At 40.2% G+C, this 18,387-nt stretch overlaps 1 protein-coding gene across 6 annotated transcripts in view; it reads right to left on the bottom strand.

Moving 5' to 3' along the window:
• Positions 1–18,387, bottom strand: part of ACIN1 (apoptotic chromatin condensation inducer 1) — a 448,130-nt gene that overhangs the window by 334,565 nt on the left and 95,178 nt on the right. For all 6 annotated transcript variants that reach the window (XR_008400654.1, XR_008400652.1, XR_008400653.1 and 3 more), the window contains one exon: positions 14,733–14,798. Coding sequence is in view for 3 of the 6 variants with exons in the window: in XM_053702293.1 (XP_053558268.1) it covers positions 14,733–14,798 (66 nt within the window). In the remaining 3 variants the exon portion in view is untranslated. The remainder of the gene's footprint in view (positions 1–14,732; positions 14,799–18,387) is intronic.

The raw sequence follows: 18,387 nt of genomic DNA, 5'->3' as shown, positions 1-18,387 counted from the left end.
CTTTAGGACACGGATGATGGGAGGGAGCAAATCAGGTCACCTAGATGGAAGGCACCACGGCTTGCAAAACCTTTCTCCCAAAAATAGCCTCAGAAGAAGCAAAAGTATCAAACTTGTAAAATTTGGTAAAAGTGTGCAGTGAAGACCAAGTCGCTGCCCTACATATCTGATCAACAGAAGCCTCGTTCTTGAAGGCCCATGTGGAAGCCACAGCCCTAGTGGAATGAGCTGTGATTCTTTCGGGAGGCTGCCGTCCGGCAGTCTCGTAAGCCAATCTGATGATGCTTTTAATCCAAAAAGAGAGAGAGGTAGAAGTTGCTTTTTGACCTCTCCTTTTACCGGAATAAACAACAAACAAGGAAGATGTTTGTCTAAAATCCTTTGTAGCATCTAAATAGAATTTTAGAGCGCGAACAACATCCAAATTGTGCAACAAACGTTCCTTCTTCGAAACTGGTTTCGGACACAGAGAAGGTACGATAATCTCCTGGTTAATGTTTTTGTTAGAAACAACTTTTGGAAGAAAACCAGGTTTAGTACGTAAAACCACCTTATCTGCATGGAACACCAGATAAGGAGGAGAACACTGCAGAGCAGATAATTCTGAAACTCTTCTAGCAGAAGAAATTGCAACCAAAAACAAAACTTTCCAAGATAATAACTTAATATCAACGGAATGTAAGGGTTCAAACGGAACCCCCTGAAGAACTGAAAGAACTAAGTTGAGACTCCTGCCGATATAAACTTATCAAAATACCCAGATTAAATGATTCCTCAAGGCTAAATATGTGTTAATAATGAATCGATTTAGCCCAGAAAAAGTCTACAGTCTTAATAAGCCCTTGTGAAGCCCTTATTTACAATCTTAATAAACATGGCTTACCGGATCCCATAGGGAAAATGACAGCTTCCAGCATTACATCGTCTTGTTAGAATGTGTCATACCTCAAGCAGCAAGAGACTGCTCACTGTTCCCCCAACTGAAGTTAATTCCTCTCAACAGTCCTGTGTGGAACAGCCATGGATTTTAGTAACGGTTGCTAAAATCATTTTCCTCATACAAACAGAAATCTTCATCTCTTTTCTGTTTCTGAGTAAATAGTACATACCAGCACTATTTTAAAATAACAAACTCTTGATTGAATAATAAAAACTACAGTTAAACACTAAAAAACTCTAAGCCATCTCCGTGGAGATGTTGCCTGTACAACGGCAAAGAGAATGACTGGGGTAGGCGGAGCCTAGGAGGGATCATGTGACCAGCTTTGCTGGGCTCTTTGCCATTTCCTGTTGGGGAAGAGAATATCCCACAAGTAAGGATGACGCCGTGGACCGGACACACCGTTGGAGAAAAAAGGGCGGGCCTCATGGACTCTTGCTAATATGAAAGAAATTAATTTATCAGGTAAGTTCTTACATAAATTATGTTTTCTTTCATGTAATTAGCAAGAGTCCATGAGCTAGTGACGTATGGGATAATGACTACCCAAGATGTGGATCTTTCCACACAAGAGTCACTAGAGAGGGAGGGATAAAATAAAGACAGCCAATTCCTGCTGAAAATAATCCACACCCAAAATAAAGTTTAATGAAAAAACATAAGCAGAAGATTCAAACTGAAAACGCTGCCTGAAGTACTTTTCTACCAAAAACTGCTTCAGAAGAAGAAAATACAACAAAATGGTAGAATTTGGTAAAAGTATGCAAAGAGGACCAAGTTGCCGCTTTGCAAATCTGATCAACCGAAGCTTCATTCCTAAATGCCCAGGAAGTAGAAACTGACCTAGTAGAATGAGCTGTAATCCTATGAGGCGGAGTCTTACCCGACTCAACATAGGCAAGATGAATTAAAGATTTCAACCAAGATGCCAAAGAAATGGCAGAAGTTTTCTGGCCTTTCAAAAACCGGAAAAGATAACAAATAAACTTGAAGTCTTTCGGAAAGACTTAGTAGCTTCAACATAATATTTCAAAGCTCTAATAACATCCAAAGAATGCAACGATTTCTCCTTAGAATTCTTAGGATTAAGACATAATGAAGGAACCACAATGTCTCCACTAATGTTGTTGGAATTCACAACTTAGGTAAAAATTCAAAAGAAGTTCGCAACACCGCCTTATCCTGATGAAAAATCAGAAAAGGAGACTCACAAGAAAGAGCAGATAATTCAGAAACTCTTCTGGCAGAAGAGATGGCCAAAAGGAACAAAACTTTCCAAGAAAGTAATTTAATATCCAATGAATGCATAGGTTCAAATGGAGGAGCTTGAAGAGCCCCCAGAACCAAATTCAAACTCCAAGGAGGAGAAATTGACTTAATGACAGGCTTTATACGAACCAAAGATTGTACAAAACAATGAATATCAGGAAGAATAGCAATCTGTCTGTGAAAAAGAACAGAAAGAGCAGAGATTTGACCTTTCAAGGAACTTGCGGACAAACCCTTATCTAAACCATCCTGAAGAAACTGTAATATTCTCGGTATTTTAAAAGAATGCCAAGAAAAATGATGAGAAAGACACCAAGAAACATAAGTCTTCCAGACTCTATAATATATCTCTCTGGATACAGATTTACGAGCCTGTAACATAGTATTAATCACAGAGTCAGAGAAACCTCTTTGACCAAGAATCAAGCGTTCAATCTCCATACCTTTAAATTTAAGGATTTCAGATCCTGATGGAAAAAAGGACCTTGAGACAAAAGGTCTGGTCTTAACGGAAGAGTCCACGGTTGGCAAGAGGCCATCCGGACAAGATCCGCATACCAAAACCTGTGAGGCCATGCCGGAGCTACCAGCAGAACAAACAAGCATTCCTTCAGAATCTTGGAGATTACTCTTGGAAAAAGAACTAGAGGCGGAAAGATATAGGCAGGATGATACTTCCAAGGAAGTGATAATGCATCCACTGCCTCCGCCTGAGGATCCCGGGATCTGGACAGATACCTGGGAAGTTTCTTGTTTAGATGAGAAGCCATCAGATCTATTTCTGGAAGTTCCCACATTAGAACAATCTGAAGAAATACCTCTGGGTGAAGAGACCATTCGCCCGGATGCAACGTTTGGCGACTGAGATAATCCGCTTTCCAATTGTCCATACCTGGGATATGAACCACAGAGATTAGACAGGAGCTGGATTCCACCCAAACCAAAATTCGAGATACTTCTTTCATAGCCAGAGGACTGTGAGTCCCTCCTTGATGATTGATGTATGCCACAGTTGTGACATTGTCTATCTGAAAACAAATGAACAACTCTCTCTTGAGAAGAGGCCAAGACTGAAGAGCTCTGAAAATTGCACGGAGTTCCAAAATATTGATCGGAAATCTCACCTCCTGAGATTCCCAAACCCCTTGTGCCGTCAGATACCCCCACACAGCTCCCCAACCTGTAAGACTTGCATCTGTTGAGTTTATAGTCCAGGTCGGAAGAACAAAGAAGCCCCCTGAACTAAACGATGGTGATCTGTCCACCATGTCAGAGAGTGTTGTAAAATCGGTTTAAAGATATTAATTGAGATATCTTTGAGTAATCCCTGCACCATTGGGTCAGCATACAGAGCTGAAGAGGTCGCATGTGAAAACGAGCAAAGGAGATCGCATCTGATGCGGCAGTCCTAAGACCCAACATTTCCATGCATAAGGCTACCAAAGGGAATGATTGTGACTGAAGGTTTTGACAAGCTGATATCAATGTTAAACTTCTCTTGTCTGACAAGGACAGAGTCATAGACACTGAATTTATGTACAAAAACCTAAAAAGGTTACCCTTGTCTGAGGAATCAATGAACTGAATGGTAAATTGATCCTCCAACCATGAAATTGAAGAAACAACACAAGTCGATTCGTATGATATTCTTCGAAAATGAGAAGACTGAGCAAGTACCAAGATATCGTCCAAATAAGGAAATACCAAAACCCTATTCTCTGATTACAGAAAAAAGGGGCACCGAGAACCTTTGAAAAAAATTCTTGGAACTGAGGCTAGACCAAACGGTAGAGCCACAAAACTGGTAATGCTTGTCTAAAAAGAGAATCTCAGACACTAAAAGTGATCTGGATGAATCGGAATATGCAGATACACATCCTGTAAATCTATTGTAGACATATAATGCCCTTGCTAAACAAAAGGCAGGATAGTCCTACAGTAACCATCTTGAATGTTGGTATCCTAACATAACGATTCAATAATGACAGATCCGGAACTGGTCTGAAGGAATTGACCTTCTTTGGTACAAATGAAGAGATAAAATAAAAACCCCAGCCCCTGTTCCAGAACTGGAACTGGCATAAATACTCCAGCCAACTCTAGATCTGAAACACATTACAGAAATGCTGAGCCTTTGCTGTGTTAACTGGGACACGGGAAAGAAAAGAATCTCTTAGCAGGAGGCCTTAACTTGAAGCCAATTCTGTACCTTTCTGAAACAATGTTTCTGAAACCAGAGATTAAGAACGGAATTGATCCAAATTTCTTTGAAGAAAACGTAATCTGCCCCATACCAGCTGAGCTGGAATAAGGGCCGCACCTTCATAGGTACTTAGGAGCTGGCTATAGGTTTCTATAAGGCTTGGATATATTCCAAACTGGAAATAGTTTCCAAACTGATACCGCTCCTGAGGATGAAGGATCAGGCTTTTGTTCCTTGTAAGGAAAGGAACTAAAATGATTATTTACCCTGGAAAGAAAGGGAAAGCAAAGATGACTTAGAAGACATGTCAGCATTCCAAGTTTAATCCATAAAGCTTCTCTAGCTAAAATAGCTAGAGACATATACCTGACATCAACTCTAATGATATCAAAAGATGGTATCACCAATAAAATTATTAGCATGTTATAGAATAAGAATAATGCTATAAAATTATGATCTGTTACTTGTTGCTCTAAAGCTTCTAATCAAAAAGTTGAAGCTGCAGCAACATCCGCTAAAAATATAGCAGGTCTAAGAAGATTACCTGAACATAAATAAGCTTTTCTTAGAAAGGATTCAATTTTCCTATCTAAAGGATCCTTAAATGAAGTACTATCTGCCGTAGGAATAGTAGTACATTAGCAGGAGTAGAGATAGCCCCATAACCTTAGGGATTTTTGTCTCAAAAAACTCTAATCTGTCAGATGGCACAGGATATAATTTGCTTAAACGTCTAGAAGGAGTAAATAAATTACCCAAATTATTCCATTCCCTGGAAATTACTTCAGAAATAGCATCAGGGAGATAAAACACTTCTGGAATAACTACAGGAGATTTAAAAACCTTATTTAAACGTTAACATTTAGAATCAAGAGGACCAGAATCCTCTATTTCTAATGCAAATAACACTTCTTTAAGTAAAGAACGAATAAATTCCATCTTGAACAAATACAAAGATTTATCAGCATCAACCTCTGAGACAGAAACCTCTGAACCAGAAGAACCATTATCAGTATCAGAATGATGATGTTCATTTAAAAATTCATCTGAAAAAAGAGAAGTTTTAAAAGACTTTTATGTATACTAGAAGGAGAAATAACAGACATAGCCTTCTTAATGGATTTAAAAAATAAAATCTCTTATGTTATCAGGAACACTCTGAAAATTAGATGTTGACGGAACAGCAACAGGTAATGTAACAGTACTAAAGGAAATTTTATCTGCATTAATAAGTTTGACATGACATGCAATACAAATAACAGCTGGAGAAACAGATACCAAAAGTTTATAGCAGATACACTTAGCTTGGTAGCTCCAGCACTGTGCAGTGACTTTCCTGAAGTAACTTCTGACTCAGTTGCAACGTGGAACATCTTGCAATATGTAAAAGAAAAAAACAACATATAAAGCAAAATTGATCAAATTCCTTAAATGACAGTTTCAGGAATGGGAAAAAATGCCAAAGAACAAGCTTCTAGCAACCAGAAGCAATAAAAAATGAGAATTAAATAATGTGGAGACAAAAGTGACGCCCATATTTTTTCGCGCCAAATAAGACGCCCACATTATTTGGCGCCTAAATGCTTTTTGGCGGCAAAAATGACGCCACATCCGGAACGCCGACATTTTTGGCGCAAAATAACGTCAAAGAATGACGCAACTTCCGGCGACACGTATGACGCCGGAAACGGAAATAGAATTTTTGCGCCAAAAAAGTCCGCGCCAAGAATGACGCAATAAAATGAAGCATTTTCAGCCCCCGCGAGCCTAACAGCCCACAGGGAAAAAGTCAAATTTTAAGGTAAAAAATGTTAAATTAAAATGCATTATCCCAAATATGAAACTGACTGTCTGAAAAATAAGGAAAGTTGAACATTCTGAGTCAAGGCAAATAAATGTTTGAATACATATATTTAGAACTTTATAAACAAAGTGCCCAACCATAGCTAGGAGTGTCACAGAAAATAAGACTTACTTACCCCAGGACACTCATCTACATATAGCAGATAGCCAAACCAGTACTGAAACGAGAATCAGTAGAGGTAATGGTATATATAAGAGTATATCGTCGATCTGAAAAGGGAGGTAAGAGATGAATCTCTACGACCGATAACAGAGAACCTATGAAATAGACCCCTTAGAAGGAGATCACTGCATTCAAATAGGCAATACTCTCCTCACATCCCTCTGACATTCACTGCACGCTGAGAGGAAAACCGGGCTCCAACTTGCTGCGGAGCGCATATCAACGTAGAATCTAGCACAAACTTACTTCACCACCTCCATCGGAGGCAAAGTTTGTAAAACTGAATTGTGGGTGTGGTGAGGGGTGTATTTATAGGCATTTTAAGGTTTGGGAAACTTTGCCCCTCCTGGTAGGAATGTATATCCCATACGTCACTAGCTCATGGACTCTTGCTAATTACATGAAAGAAACATAATTTATGCTTACCTGATAAATTTATTTCTCTTGTAGTGTGTTCAGTCCACGGGTCATCCATTACTTATGGGATATATTCTCCCTCCCAACAGGAAGTTGCAAGAGGATCACCCAAGCAGAGCTGCTATATAGCTCCTCCCCTCACATGTCATATCCAGTCATTCGACCGAAACAAGACGAGAAAGGAGAAACTATAGGGTGCAGTGGTGACTGGAGTTATAATTTAAAATTTAGAACCTGCCTCAAAAAGACAGGGCGGGCCGTGGACTGAACACACTACAAGAGAAATAAATTTATCAGGTAAGCATAAATTATGTTTTCTCTTGTTAAGTGTGTTCAGTCCACGGGTCATCCATTACTTATGGGATACCAATACCAAAGCTAAAGTACACGGATGATGGGAGGGACAAGGCAGGAACATTAAACAGAAGGAACCACTGCCTGTAGAACCTTTCTCCCAAAAACAGCCTCCGAAGAAGCAAAAGTGTCAAATTTGGAAAATTTGGAAAAAGTATGAAGTGAAGACCAAGTTGCAGCCTTGCAAATCTGTTCAACAGAGGCCTCATTCTTAAAGCCCCAGGTGGAAGCCACAGCTCTAGTGGAATGAGCTGTAATTCTTTCAGGAGGCTGCTGTCCAGCAGTCTCATAGGCTAAGCGTATTATGCTACGAAGCCAAAAAGAGAGAGAGGTAGCCGAAGCCTTTTGACCTCTCCTCTGTCCAGAGTAAACGACAAACAGAGAAGAAGTTTGTCGAAAAGCTTTAGTTGCCTGTAAGTAGAACTTCAGGGCACGGACCACGTCTAGATTATGCAAAAGACGTTCCTTCTTAGAAGAAGGATTAGGACACAACGATGGAACAACAATCTCTTGATTGATATTCCTGTTAGAAACAACCTTAGGTAAAAACCCAGGTTTAGTACGCAGGACTACCTTGTCTGAATGAAAGATCAGATAAGGAGAATCACAATGTAAGGCAGATAACTCAGAGACTCTTCGAGCCGAGGAAATAGCCATCAAAAACAGAACTTTCCAAGATAAAAGCTTAATATCAATGGAATGAAGGGGTTCAAACGGAACACCCTGAAGAACTTTAAGAACCAAGTTTAAGCTCCACGGAGGAGCAACAGTTTTAAACACAGGCTTAATCCTAGCCAAAGCCTGACAAAAAGCCTGGACGTCTGGATTCTCTGCCAGACGCTTGTGTAAAAGAATAGACAGAGCAGAAATCTGTCCCTTTAGCGAACTAGCGGATAAGCCCTTTTCTAAACCCTCTTGTAGAAAAGACAATATCCTAGGAATCCTAACCTTACTCCATGAGTAACTCTTGGATTCACACCAATATAAATATTTACGCCATATCTTGTGGTAAATTTTTCTGGTAACAGGTTTCCGAGCCTGTATTAATGTATCAATAACGAATCCGAAAACCCACACTTTGATAGAATCAAGCGTTCAATTTCCAAGCAGTCAGCCTCAGAGAAATTAGGTTTGGATGGTTGAAAGGACCCTGGATTAGAAGGTCCTGCCTCAGGGGTAGAGACCATGGTGGACAGGACGACATGTCCACTAGGTCTGCATACCAGGTCCTGCGTGGCCACGCAGGCGCTATCAGAATCACCGATGCTCTCTCCTGTTTGATCCTGGCAATCAGTCGAGGTAGCAACGGAAAAGGTGGAAACACATAAGCTATGTTGAAAACCCAAGGGGCTGCTAGTGCATCTACCAGCACCGCACCCGGGTCCCTGGACCTGGATCCGTAACAAGGAAGCTTGGCGTTCTGGCGAGATGCCATGAGATCCAGATCCGGATTTGCCCCAACGACGAATCAGTTGAGCAAATACCTCCGGGTGAAGTTCCCACTCCCCCGGATGAAAGGTCTGTCGACTTAGAAAATCCGCCTCCCAGTTCTCCACGCCTGGGATGTAGATCGCTGACAGGTGGCAAGAGTGAGACTCTGCCCAGCGAATTATCTTCGAGACTTCCAACATCGCTAGGGAACTCCTGGTTCCCCCTTGATGATTGATGTAAGCCACAGTCGTGATGTTGTCCGACTGAAATCTGATGAACCTCAGTGTTGCTAACTGAGGCCAAGTTAGAAGAGCATTGAATATTGCTCTTAATTCTAGAATGTTTATCGGGAGGAGTCTCTCCTCCTGAGTCCACGATCCCTGAGCCTTCAGGGAGTTCCAGACTGCTCCCCAGCCTAGTAGGCTGGCATCTGTTGTTACAATCGTCCAATCTGGTCTGTGAAAAGTCATTCCTTTGGACAGATGAACCCGTGACAACCACCAGAGAAGAGAATCTCTGGTCTCCTGGTCCAGATTTAGCAAAGGGGACAGATCTGAGTAATCCCCGTTCCATTGACTTAGCATGCATAGTTGCAGCGGTCTGAGATGTAGGCGCGCAAATGGCACTATGTCCATTGCCGCGACCATTAAGCCGATTACTTCCCTGCACTGAGCTACTGATGGGCTTGGAATGGAATGAAGGACACAGCAAGCATTGAGAATCTTTGATAACCTGGACTCCGTCAGGTAAATCTTCATCTCTACAGAATCTATAAGAGTCCCTAGAAAAGGGACCCTTGTGAGTGGTAACAGAGAACTCTTCTCCACGTTCACTTTACACCCATGCGACCTCAGAAATGCTAGAACTATCTCTGTATGAGACTTTGCATTTTGAAAACTTGACGCTTGTATAAGAATGTCGTCTAGGTACGGAGCCACCGCTATGCCTCGTGGTCTTAGTACCGCCAGAAGTGAGCCCAGAACCTTTGTAAAAATTCTCGGGGCCGTAGCTAACCCGAAGGGAAGAGCTACAAACTGGTAATGCCTGTCTAGAAAGGCAAACCTTAGGTACCGATAATGATCTTTGTGAATCGGTATGTGAAGGTAGGCATCCTTTAAGTCCACTGTGGTCATATATTGACCCTCTTGGATCATGGGTAGGATGGTCCGAATGGTTTCCATCTTGAACGACGGAACCCTTAGGAATTTGTTTAAGATTTTTAAGTCTAAGATTGGTCTGAAAGTTCCCTCTTTCTTGGGAACCACAAACAGATTTGAATAAAACCCTTGCCCCTGTTCCGTTCGCGGAACTGGGTGGATAACTCCCATCACTAAGAGGTCTTGTACACATTGTAGAAATGCCTCTTTCTTTACTAGGTTTGTTGATAACCTTGACAGATGAAACCTCCCTTGTGGAGGAGAAGTTTTGAAATCCAGAAGGTATCCCTGAGATATAATCTCCAACGTCCAGGGATCCTGTACATCTCTTGCCCAAGCCTGGGCGAAGAGAGAAAGTCTGCCCCCCACTAGATCCGTCTCCGGAAAGGGGGCCCTGTCTTCATGCTGTCTTAGGGGCGGAAGTAGGCTTTCTGGCCTGCTTGCCCTTGTTCCATGACTGGTTGCCTTTCCAACCCTGTCTGTAACGAGCAGTAGTTCCTTCCTGTTTTGGAGCGGAGGAAGTTGATGCTGCTCCTGCCTTGAAATTACGAAAGGCACGAAAATTAGACTGTTTGGCCTTTGATTTGGCCCTGTCCTGAGGAAGGGTGTGGCCCTTACCCCCAGTAATGTCAGCAATAATTTCCTTCAAGCCGGGCCAAATAAGGTCTGCCCTTTGAAAGGAATGTTTAGTAGTTTAGACTTAGAAGTTACATCTGCTGACCAGGATTTAAGCCATAGCGCTCTGCGCGCCTGTATGGCGAATCCGGAATTCTTAGCCGTAAGTTTGGTTAAATGCACTACGGCATCCGAAACAAACGCATTAGCCAGCTTAAGGGTTCTAATCTTGCTCAAAGATTCATCCAATGGTGCTGTGCGAATCGCCTCTTCCAGAGACTCAAACCAGAATGCCGCTGCAGCAGTGACAGGCGCAATGCATGCAAGAGGCTGTAATATAAAACCTTGTTGAACAAACATTTTCTTAAGGTAACCCTCTAATTTTTTATCCATTGGATCTGAGAAAGCACAGCTATCCTCCACCGGGATAGTGGTACGCTTGGCTAAAGTAGAAACTGCTCCCTCCACCTTAGGGACCATCTGCCATAAGTCTCGTGTGGTGGCGTCTATAGGGAACATTTTTCTAAATATCGGAGGAGGGGAAAAAGGCACACCGGGTCTATCCCACTCCTTGCTAATAATCTCTGTAAGCCTCTTTGGTATAGGAAAAACGTCAGTACACACCGGTACCGCATAGTATTTATCCAGCCTACATAATTTCTTTGGGATTGCCACCGTGTCACAATCATTCAGAGCCGCTAACACCTCCCCTAGCAACACGCGGAGGTTCTCAAGCTTAAATTTAAAATTTGAAATTTCTGAATCCGGTCTCCCCGAATCAGAACCGTCACCCACAGAATGAAGCTCTCCGTCCTCATGTTCTGCAAATTGTGACGCAGTATCAGACATAGCTCTCGTGTCATCGGCGCGCTCTGTCCTTAACCCAGAGCTGTTGCGCTTGCCTCTTAACTCGGGCATATTGTATAATACTTCTTTCATAACATTAGCCATATCATGTAAAGTGATTTGTAAGGGCCTTGATGTACTTGGCGCCTCAATCTTACGCACCTCCCGAGCGGGAGACGAAGGTACTGACACGTGAGGAGAGTTAGACGGCATAACTTCCCCCTCGTTGTCTGGTGATAATTTCTTTATCGGTACAGATTGACTTTTATTCAAAGTAATATCAATACAATTGGTACACATATTTCTATTGGGCTCCACATCGGCTTTTAAACATAATGAACAAGCAGATTCCTCTGTATCAGACATGTTTAAACAGACTAGCAATGAAGCTAGCAAGCTTGGAAATTACTTTCAATAAGTTTACAAGCAATATAAAAAAACGCTGCAGCGCTTTTCTTTAAAAAACACAGTTGAATAACAAAGAACTAATTCAGTTATAGTCAACAATTCTTTAAAAGTATTAATTAGCAGAGGATTGCACCCATTAGCAAAAGGATGATTAACCCCTCAGTACCCAAAAACGGATATCAAATTAAGATTTAACGCTTTTATCACAGTCAAACACACTGTCACAGGTCTGCTGTGACTGATTACCTCCCTCAAAAACGAGTTTTGAAGATCCCTGAGCTCTCTGGAGACGTCCTGGATCAAAGAGGAAGAAGCAGGAAGACTGTGCTAGAATTTTAACTGCGCAACAAGGCGCTAAAAAAGGTCCCTCCCACTCCTATTACAACAGTGGGAGACCTGATATAACGGTTTCTATGCAGAAATATACGTTAGCCATGTGGAAAAAAATCATGCCCAAAAAGATTTATCACCAAAGTACCTCACAAAACGATTAACATGCCAGTAAACGTTTTAAAAAACAACATTTCAGATGCTGTGTAAAGTTATTACTAAGCCTGCTACCAGTCGCTTCTACTGCAGTTAAGGCTCACACATTATATCAGTATTAACAGTATTTTTTCAGTCAAATTCTAGTCCCTAGAAAATAACTCTACTGTGCATACATTTATCAGCCTGATACCAGTCACTACTACTGCATTTAAGGCTGTACTTACATCATACGGGTAACAGCAGTGTTTTCTTAGTCAATTCCATTCCCAGAAAATATTGTACTGCACATACCTCATTTGCGGGAGACCCCGCATGCTATTCCCATTTTCTGAAGTTACCCCACTCCTCAGAATGTCGAGAACAGCCAGTGGATCTTAGTTACGCCTGCTAAGATCATAGAAATCGCAGGCAGTTTCTTCTTCCAAATACTGCCTGAGATAGAAAAACAGCACACTCCGGTGCCATTTAAAATAACAAACTTTTGATTGAAGAATAATTCAGTAAAAACTCCAACTCCTCTCGCGACCTCCTTCTTTGTTGAGGGTTGCAAGAGAATGACTGGATATGACATGTAAGGGGAGGAGCTATATAGCAGCTCTGCTTGGGTGATCCTCTTGCAACTTCCTGTTGGGAGGGAGAATATATCCCATAAGTAAAGGCTGACCCGTGGACTGAACACACTTAACAAGAGAAAACTAGGCCCCAATAAAGTTTTATCACCAAAGCATATATAAAAACGATTAAACATGCCAGCAAACGTTTTATATTGTAAATATCATAAGGGTATTACCCCTGGGAGTAAGCATGATACCAGTCGTTATTAAATCACTGTATTCAGGCTTAACTTACATTAATCCGGTATCAGCAGCATTTTCTAGTGTTTTCCATCTCTAGAAAAAATTATAACTGCACATACCTGATAGCAGAATAAACTGCACGCCATTCTCTCGCTGAAGTTACCTCATCTGTGTAATCCCCTCAGACATATGTGAGAACAGCAATGGATCTTAGTTACAACCTGCTAAGATCATAGAAACCTCAGGCAGATTCTTCTATTTACTGCCTGAGATAAAATAGCACAACTCCGGTACTATTTAAAAATAACAAACTTTTGATTGAAGAAAATAAACTAGCTATATTTAACCACTCTCTCCTACAACGTCCTTGCTTGTCGAGAGTTGCAAGAGAATGACTGGGTATGACAGTTAGGGGAGGAGCTATATTACAGCTCTGCTGTGGGTGTCCTCTTGCAACTTCCTGTTGGGAATGAGAATATCCCACAAGTAATGGATGATCCGTGGACTGGATACACCTTACAAGAGAAATTCTAATTTTCAGAGATTGTGGATTTGGGGTTTTCATGAGCTGTAAGCCATAATCATCACAATTATGACAAATCACGGCTTGAACTATCTTGCTTTGCATGTAATGAGTCTATCTCCTATATTAGTTTCACCTTTTAAGTTGCATTAGTGAAATAAATGAACTTTTGCACGATATTCTAATTTTTCGAGTTTCACCTGTATAATAGCCATATATGTGATATTGCATGTTTTTTTTGTTTTTTTTAAGTGGTTGCTAGGAGACACATACACTTGCTCCAGTCAGTTTATTGTCCATGCTTAGTAGGACTTTTGCTGCAAAAAAAACATGTGACCCTTAAAGGGACAGCAAAATGAAAATTAAATGTTCATAATTCAGATACAGCATGCAATTTTAAACAATTTTCCAATTTATTTCTGATATTAATTTTGCTTAGTATTTTAGGTATCCTTTCTTAAAGAGTAATCATAGGTTAGCTCAGGAGAGTACATGTGTCTTTAGCCATCAGGCAGTGTGTCTGCAACAATGTTTATAACAATGTTGTACATAGTTAAAAACACTGCTGATATAGAATTCTACAGACACTCACACTTTAATCTAGTGTAAGATTTTATTCCCAGATGTCTCTTATATGCAGGAATCTCTTGTATATAATATATGTTTACACTGTATTTTGCAATGATCACATATAACTTTTGAGCAGTGTGCATTTTAACTCTTTATTCTTCTTGTAGTTAAAGGGACAGTCTACACTAAAATTGTAATTGTTTAAAAATATAGATAATGCCTTTACTACCCATTCCCCAGCTTTGCACAACCACCATTGCTAGATTAATATACTTTATAACATTTAAACCTCTACATTTCTGCCTGTTTCAAAGGCTCTATTGACAGCCTTTTAATCACATGCTTTTGTATTTGCTTTTCACAACAGAAGACTGCTAGTTCATGTGGGCCATATAGATAACAATGTGTTCACGCCCGAAAAGTTATTTAAGAGTTAGCACAACACAGTACTAAATGAAAGTCAATAGATAATAAATACAAAGTCATGTGATCAGGGGGCTGTCAGAAGAGGCTTAGATACAAGGTAATCACATAAGTAAAAAGTATATTAATAGAACTGTGTTGGTTGTGCAAAACAAGGGAATGGGATATAAAGGGATAATCTATATTTTAAAACAATAACATTTCTATTGTAGACTGTCCCTTTAAGATAGAAACAAAAAGTGAGACATGGGCACTCTTACATACCTGTGAGTTGGGCTGGAAACCAGTGTGTGGAGAAGAGTGCTTCTGGAGGTCCTCCAACATCAGAGCCTATAAGAAGGGAAACGGGATATAAAAAAAATCTGTCCATCAGCATCTAGAACTACAGATTTACTATTGTTTATTAAAAAAAAGCATATAACGCAGGAATATATCATTGCTACTTAGCACATAACAATTTCCTTATTAGCTTCAGAACTCAAACTCCTTTACAGTATTAACATCAATCATTAATCAACAATGTATTCACATTTCCATATGCTAAAGCAGCATTTTCTCAAATCTCCTTTACCTTAAAAGGGACAGTCTAGCCAAAAATAAAACTCTCATGATTCAGATAGGGCATGTAATTTTAAACAACTTTCCAATTTACTATTATTATGAATTGTGCTTTGTTATCTTGGTATTCTTAGTTGAAAACTAAACCTAGGTAGGCCCATATGCTAATTTCTTAGCTCTTGAAGGCCGTCTCTCACCTGAATGCATTTCGACATTTTTCACAACTAGAGGGTGTTAGTTCATGTGTGCCATATAGATAACATTGTGCTCATGCCTATGGCATTAGCTAGGCGTCAGCACTGATTGGCTAAAATGCAAGTCTGTTAAAAGAACTGAAATAAGGTGGCAGTCTGCAAAGGCTTAGATACAAGGTAATCACAGAGGTAAAAAGTGTATTAATGTAACTTTTTTTTGTTATGCAGAACTGAGGAATGGGTAAAAAAGGGATCATCTATCTTTATAAACAATACAAATTCTGATGTAGACTGTCCCTTTAAATAATTGTTCTTACAAATTTTGCTAAATCCATTAAAGGGACTTTAAAATTGTGATTGTTTAAAAAGATAGATAATCCCTTTATTTACCATTCCCCAGTCTGCCCTCTTATCTCAGTGCCATTTACAAACTTGCATTTTAGCCCATCAATGCTGACTACTGCATAACTCCACGGGAGTGAGAACAATGCTATCTATATGGCACACATGAACTAGTGCTGTGTAGCTGTGAAAAACTTGCGCTGAGATAAGAAGCGGCCTTCAAGGGCTTAGAAATCAGCGTATGAGCCTATCTAGGTTTAGCTTTCAACAAAGAATACCAAAAGAACAAAGCAAATTTGATGATAAAGTAAATTGGAAAGTTGTTTAAAATTGCCTTATCTGAATTATGAATGTTTAATTTTGACTTTACTGTCCCTTTAAATTATGTGAACATTTCTTCTCCCTAATATCATGCTTTAGTTCAACTAATCTGATAGTAAAATGGAATTAAACACCATTTCTGTGTTCACATGATCAGTCAGAACAAGAAGAGTGCACACAATTTGTAAAATTCACGAATATAGAACAAACAAGTGAAACTTGACAACTTTGTCCAAAAACTACATACAAATCCAGAAAAGAATGGGCATATATACTAAATATATATATTTCTATCTCTCTCTTTATGCAAACTATGACAGTGCTGCTGGTGGGGGTCGTATGTTGTGGGTTTCCGGCTGTAGTTGAGGATAATTAACTTTTGAATGAGCCGCACAGCATGCGTGAATTGTGAGCATGGGAACAATAATTGCATCTTGAAGTTACAGACCCTGTAATATAACTATCCACTGTAATCACTTGTATTTATAATAGACTAGAAAATGAAAATTTGTCAAAAAATCTAAGAGCCAGATCAAAAATGTATGAGCCATAAGTTTTAAGTTATATTGTGAGTAAAAATGTTTTAACCCTTTCAATCCCAATATTCATTTGCTTCCACTAAGTGACAGCTGTGTCACTTGACAGCCGCCTGGGCATATGACTCATGTGAAAGAGGGGCCTCTATTCTTTCCATTTTACTACTTAGATGGGGTTACTATGGTTGCTTTATAGTTCACAGCATCCTAAAACTCCAATAGTAAAGATGAATACAATGCTCATTGTAAACACTTGTATATGGTCTATGCTGCATTCTAGAGGGGAAAACCTCTTGTTTGCAACTTTCTTATTTTAAATAGATATGGATATTTACTATAGAGGGGACTACTGGAGCTAGATAGCTAGAGATAGAGAATAACTCAAAATGTTAGGAGCCCGGGGTAAAATTCTAAGAGCCAATGGTTTCCTGGCTTCTGAGTTTGTCAAGCCCTGCAATTAGTAGTGACTCCAAAATGAGACCCTCTCCTTTAAAGAGAGCATGCAATACACCTCATAAACAGATGGGATTACCCTCTTTTAAATGAGGGAATCACATTCTCGGGTGGCTATCAGGTGATCATCATTGCAACAGGGATTATGTTAATGGGTCTAGAAAAAAAAACTCAGGTAGCAGGGTATACCCCTTTGTTACTCTCCAAAAGGCAAGATCATATATTTAAAAGCAGTAACTCTGCTTTTTTCACAAATGTGGTCTTGTGTACAGCTGCCAGGTGTCATAACAAGGACAAAAAACACAAAACCCCTCACATGAAAAGGGAGATTTCCCATAATCAAATGAGTAGTCTTATGCCCCTTTAAATAGCAGGTGATTGACATAGAAATAACAATAGCCTGTATACGTGGTGCTTTTTGCAGTACTCTAAGCTATAAAAAGGGCCCTTGCACCCCAAAATATGCACTAGAATAAGGCAAGTGAACCCTCTTTTTAAAGAGGGGAGGCCGTTCATTCAAAGCAGGGGTCACATACCCATGTGGGTATTTGCTGACTATCAATAGTTACCTGTCAGAACCATAACATATGGAACAATAACAGGGGGTGGGGTATATCCTATGTTGCCCCCCACCAAAACATACATTCATTTAAGACCCATTATTTCAAAGCAGCAATCTATTTTGGGTTTTTGATGCTTTTTGAGGCCTTAATTACCATAAAAACATATAATACCCCACAAGGTTTCACGATTAAACTAAGGGGTTTTATGTTCTTATAGCTGTGAAGTGATCACTATAGTAAGACTGATAAGCTAGCAGTAACCACAGTAACCACTAGTCTCATTTATTTGGCTAATAGAACAATGTTTGAACTAATAAAAAGTGTAAGGGGGCGGAGCCGACGCTCAGCAGAAATGGCTGCACTTTAGAGGAGCTCCAGAGAGCAAGCTCAAAACCTCAAAATTTGATACACAAAGTGCCCTGATTAATTGTGGAGGGTATGACTCTGGGATAAGTGGATTGAGCGGAATATTTGGGCAGCATGAAGAACATTATTGTTCCCTTATACAGACACTTTCAGCATCCGCATCATTCTAAGCATGGAGGCCCGCTATCCTAATCTACCCCATCTGCTGCAACCAAAGCGAAATCACAACGACCACGCACTTTGCACCCGGAGTGAAAATCATAAGTAACGTCCTGGCTGACAAGAGGATAAAGCAGTGGCTGGAGATCTCCGTCCAGAAATTGACCAAGGCTGCAGTGCAAATAATTGTCGAAGCTGGGAATTAGCACATGTGGCGACCGCCATCTTGATAGCGCATAGCACACGCCAGGATGAGAATCGCTTCACAGGAGTGATTATAGGTAGTATCATCAGGAGGGTCATAACAAAATAAAAAGCACATACAATTTCTGTTTGACCTCATAAGTGAATACATAGAAAAAAACAACAGCCAGCTAATAAACACTTCAGTATCATTCATATGGGACTAAAGATGATAAATACCCTT

The sequence above is a fragment of the Bombina bombina genome, chromosome 2 (genome assembly GCF_027579735.1).
Source record: "Bombina bombina isolate aBomBom1 chromosome 2, aBomBom1.pri, whole genome shotgun sequence".
Taxonomy (NCBI): domain Eukaryota; kingdom Metazoa; phylum Chordata; class Amphibia; order Anura; family Bombinatoridae; genus Bombina; species Bombina bombina.
This window is presented reverse-complemented; position numbering and strand designations above follow the sequence as displayed.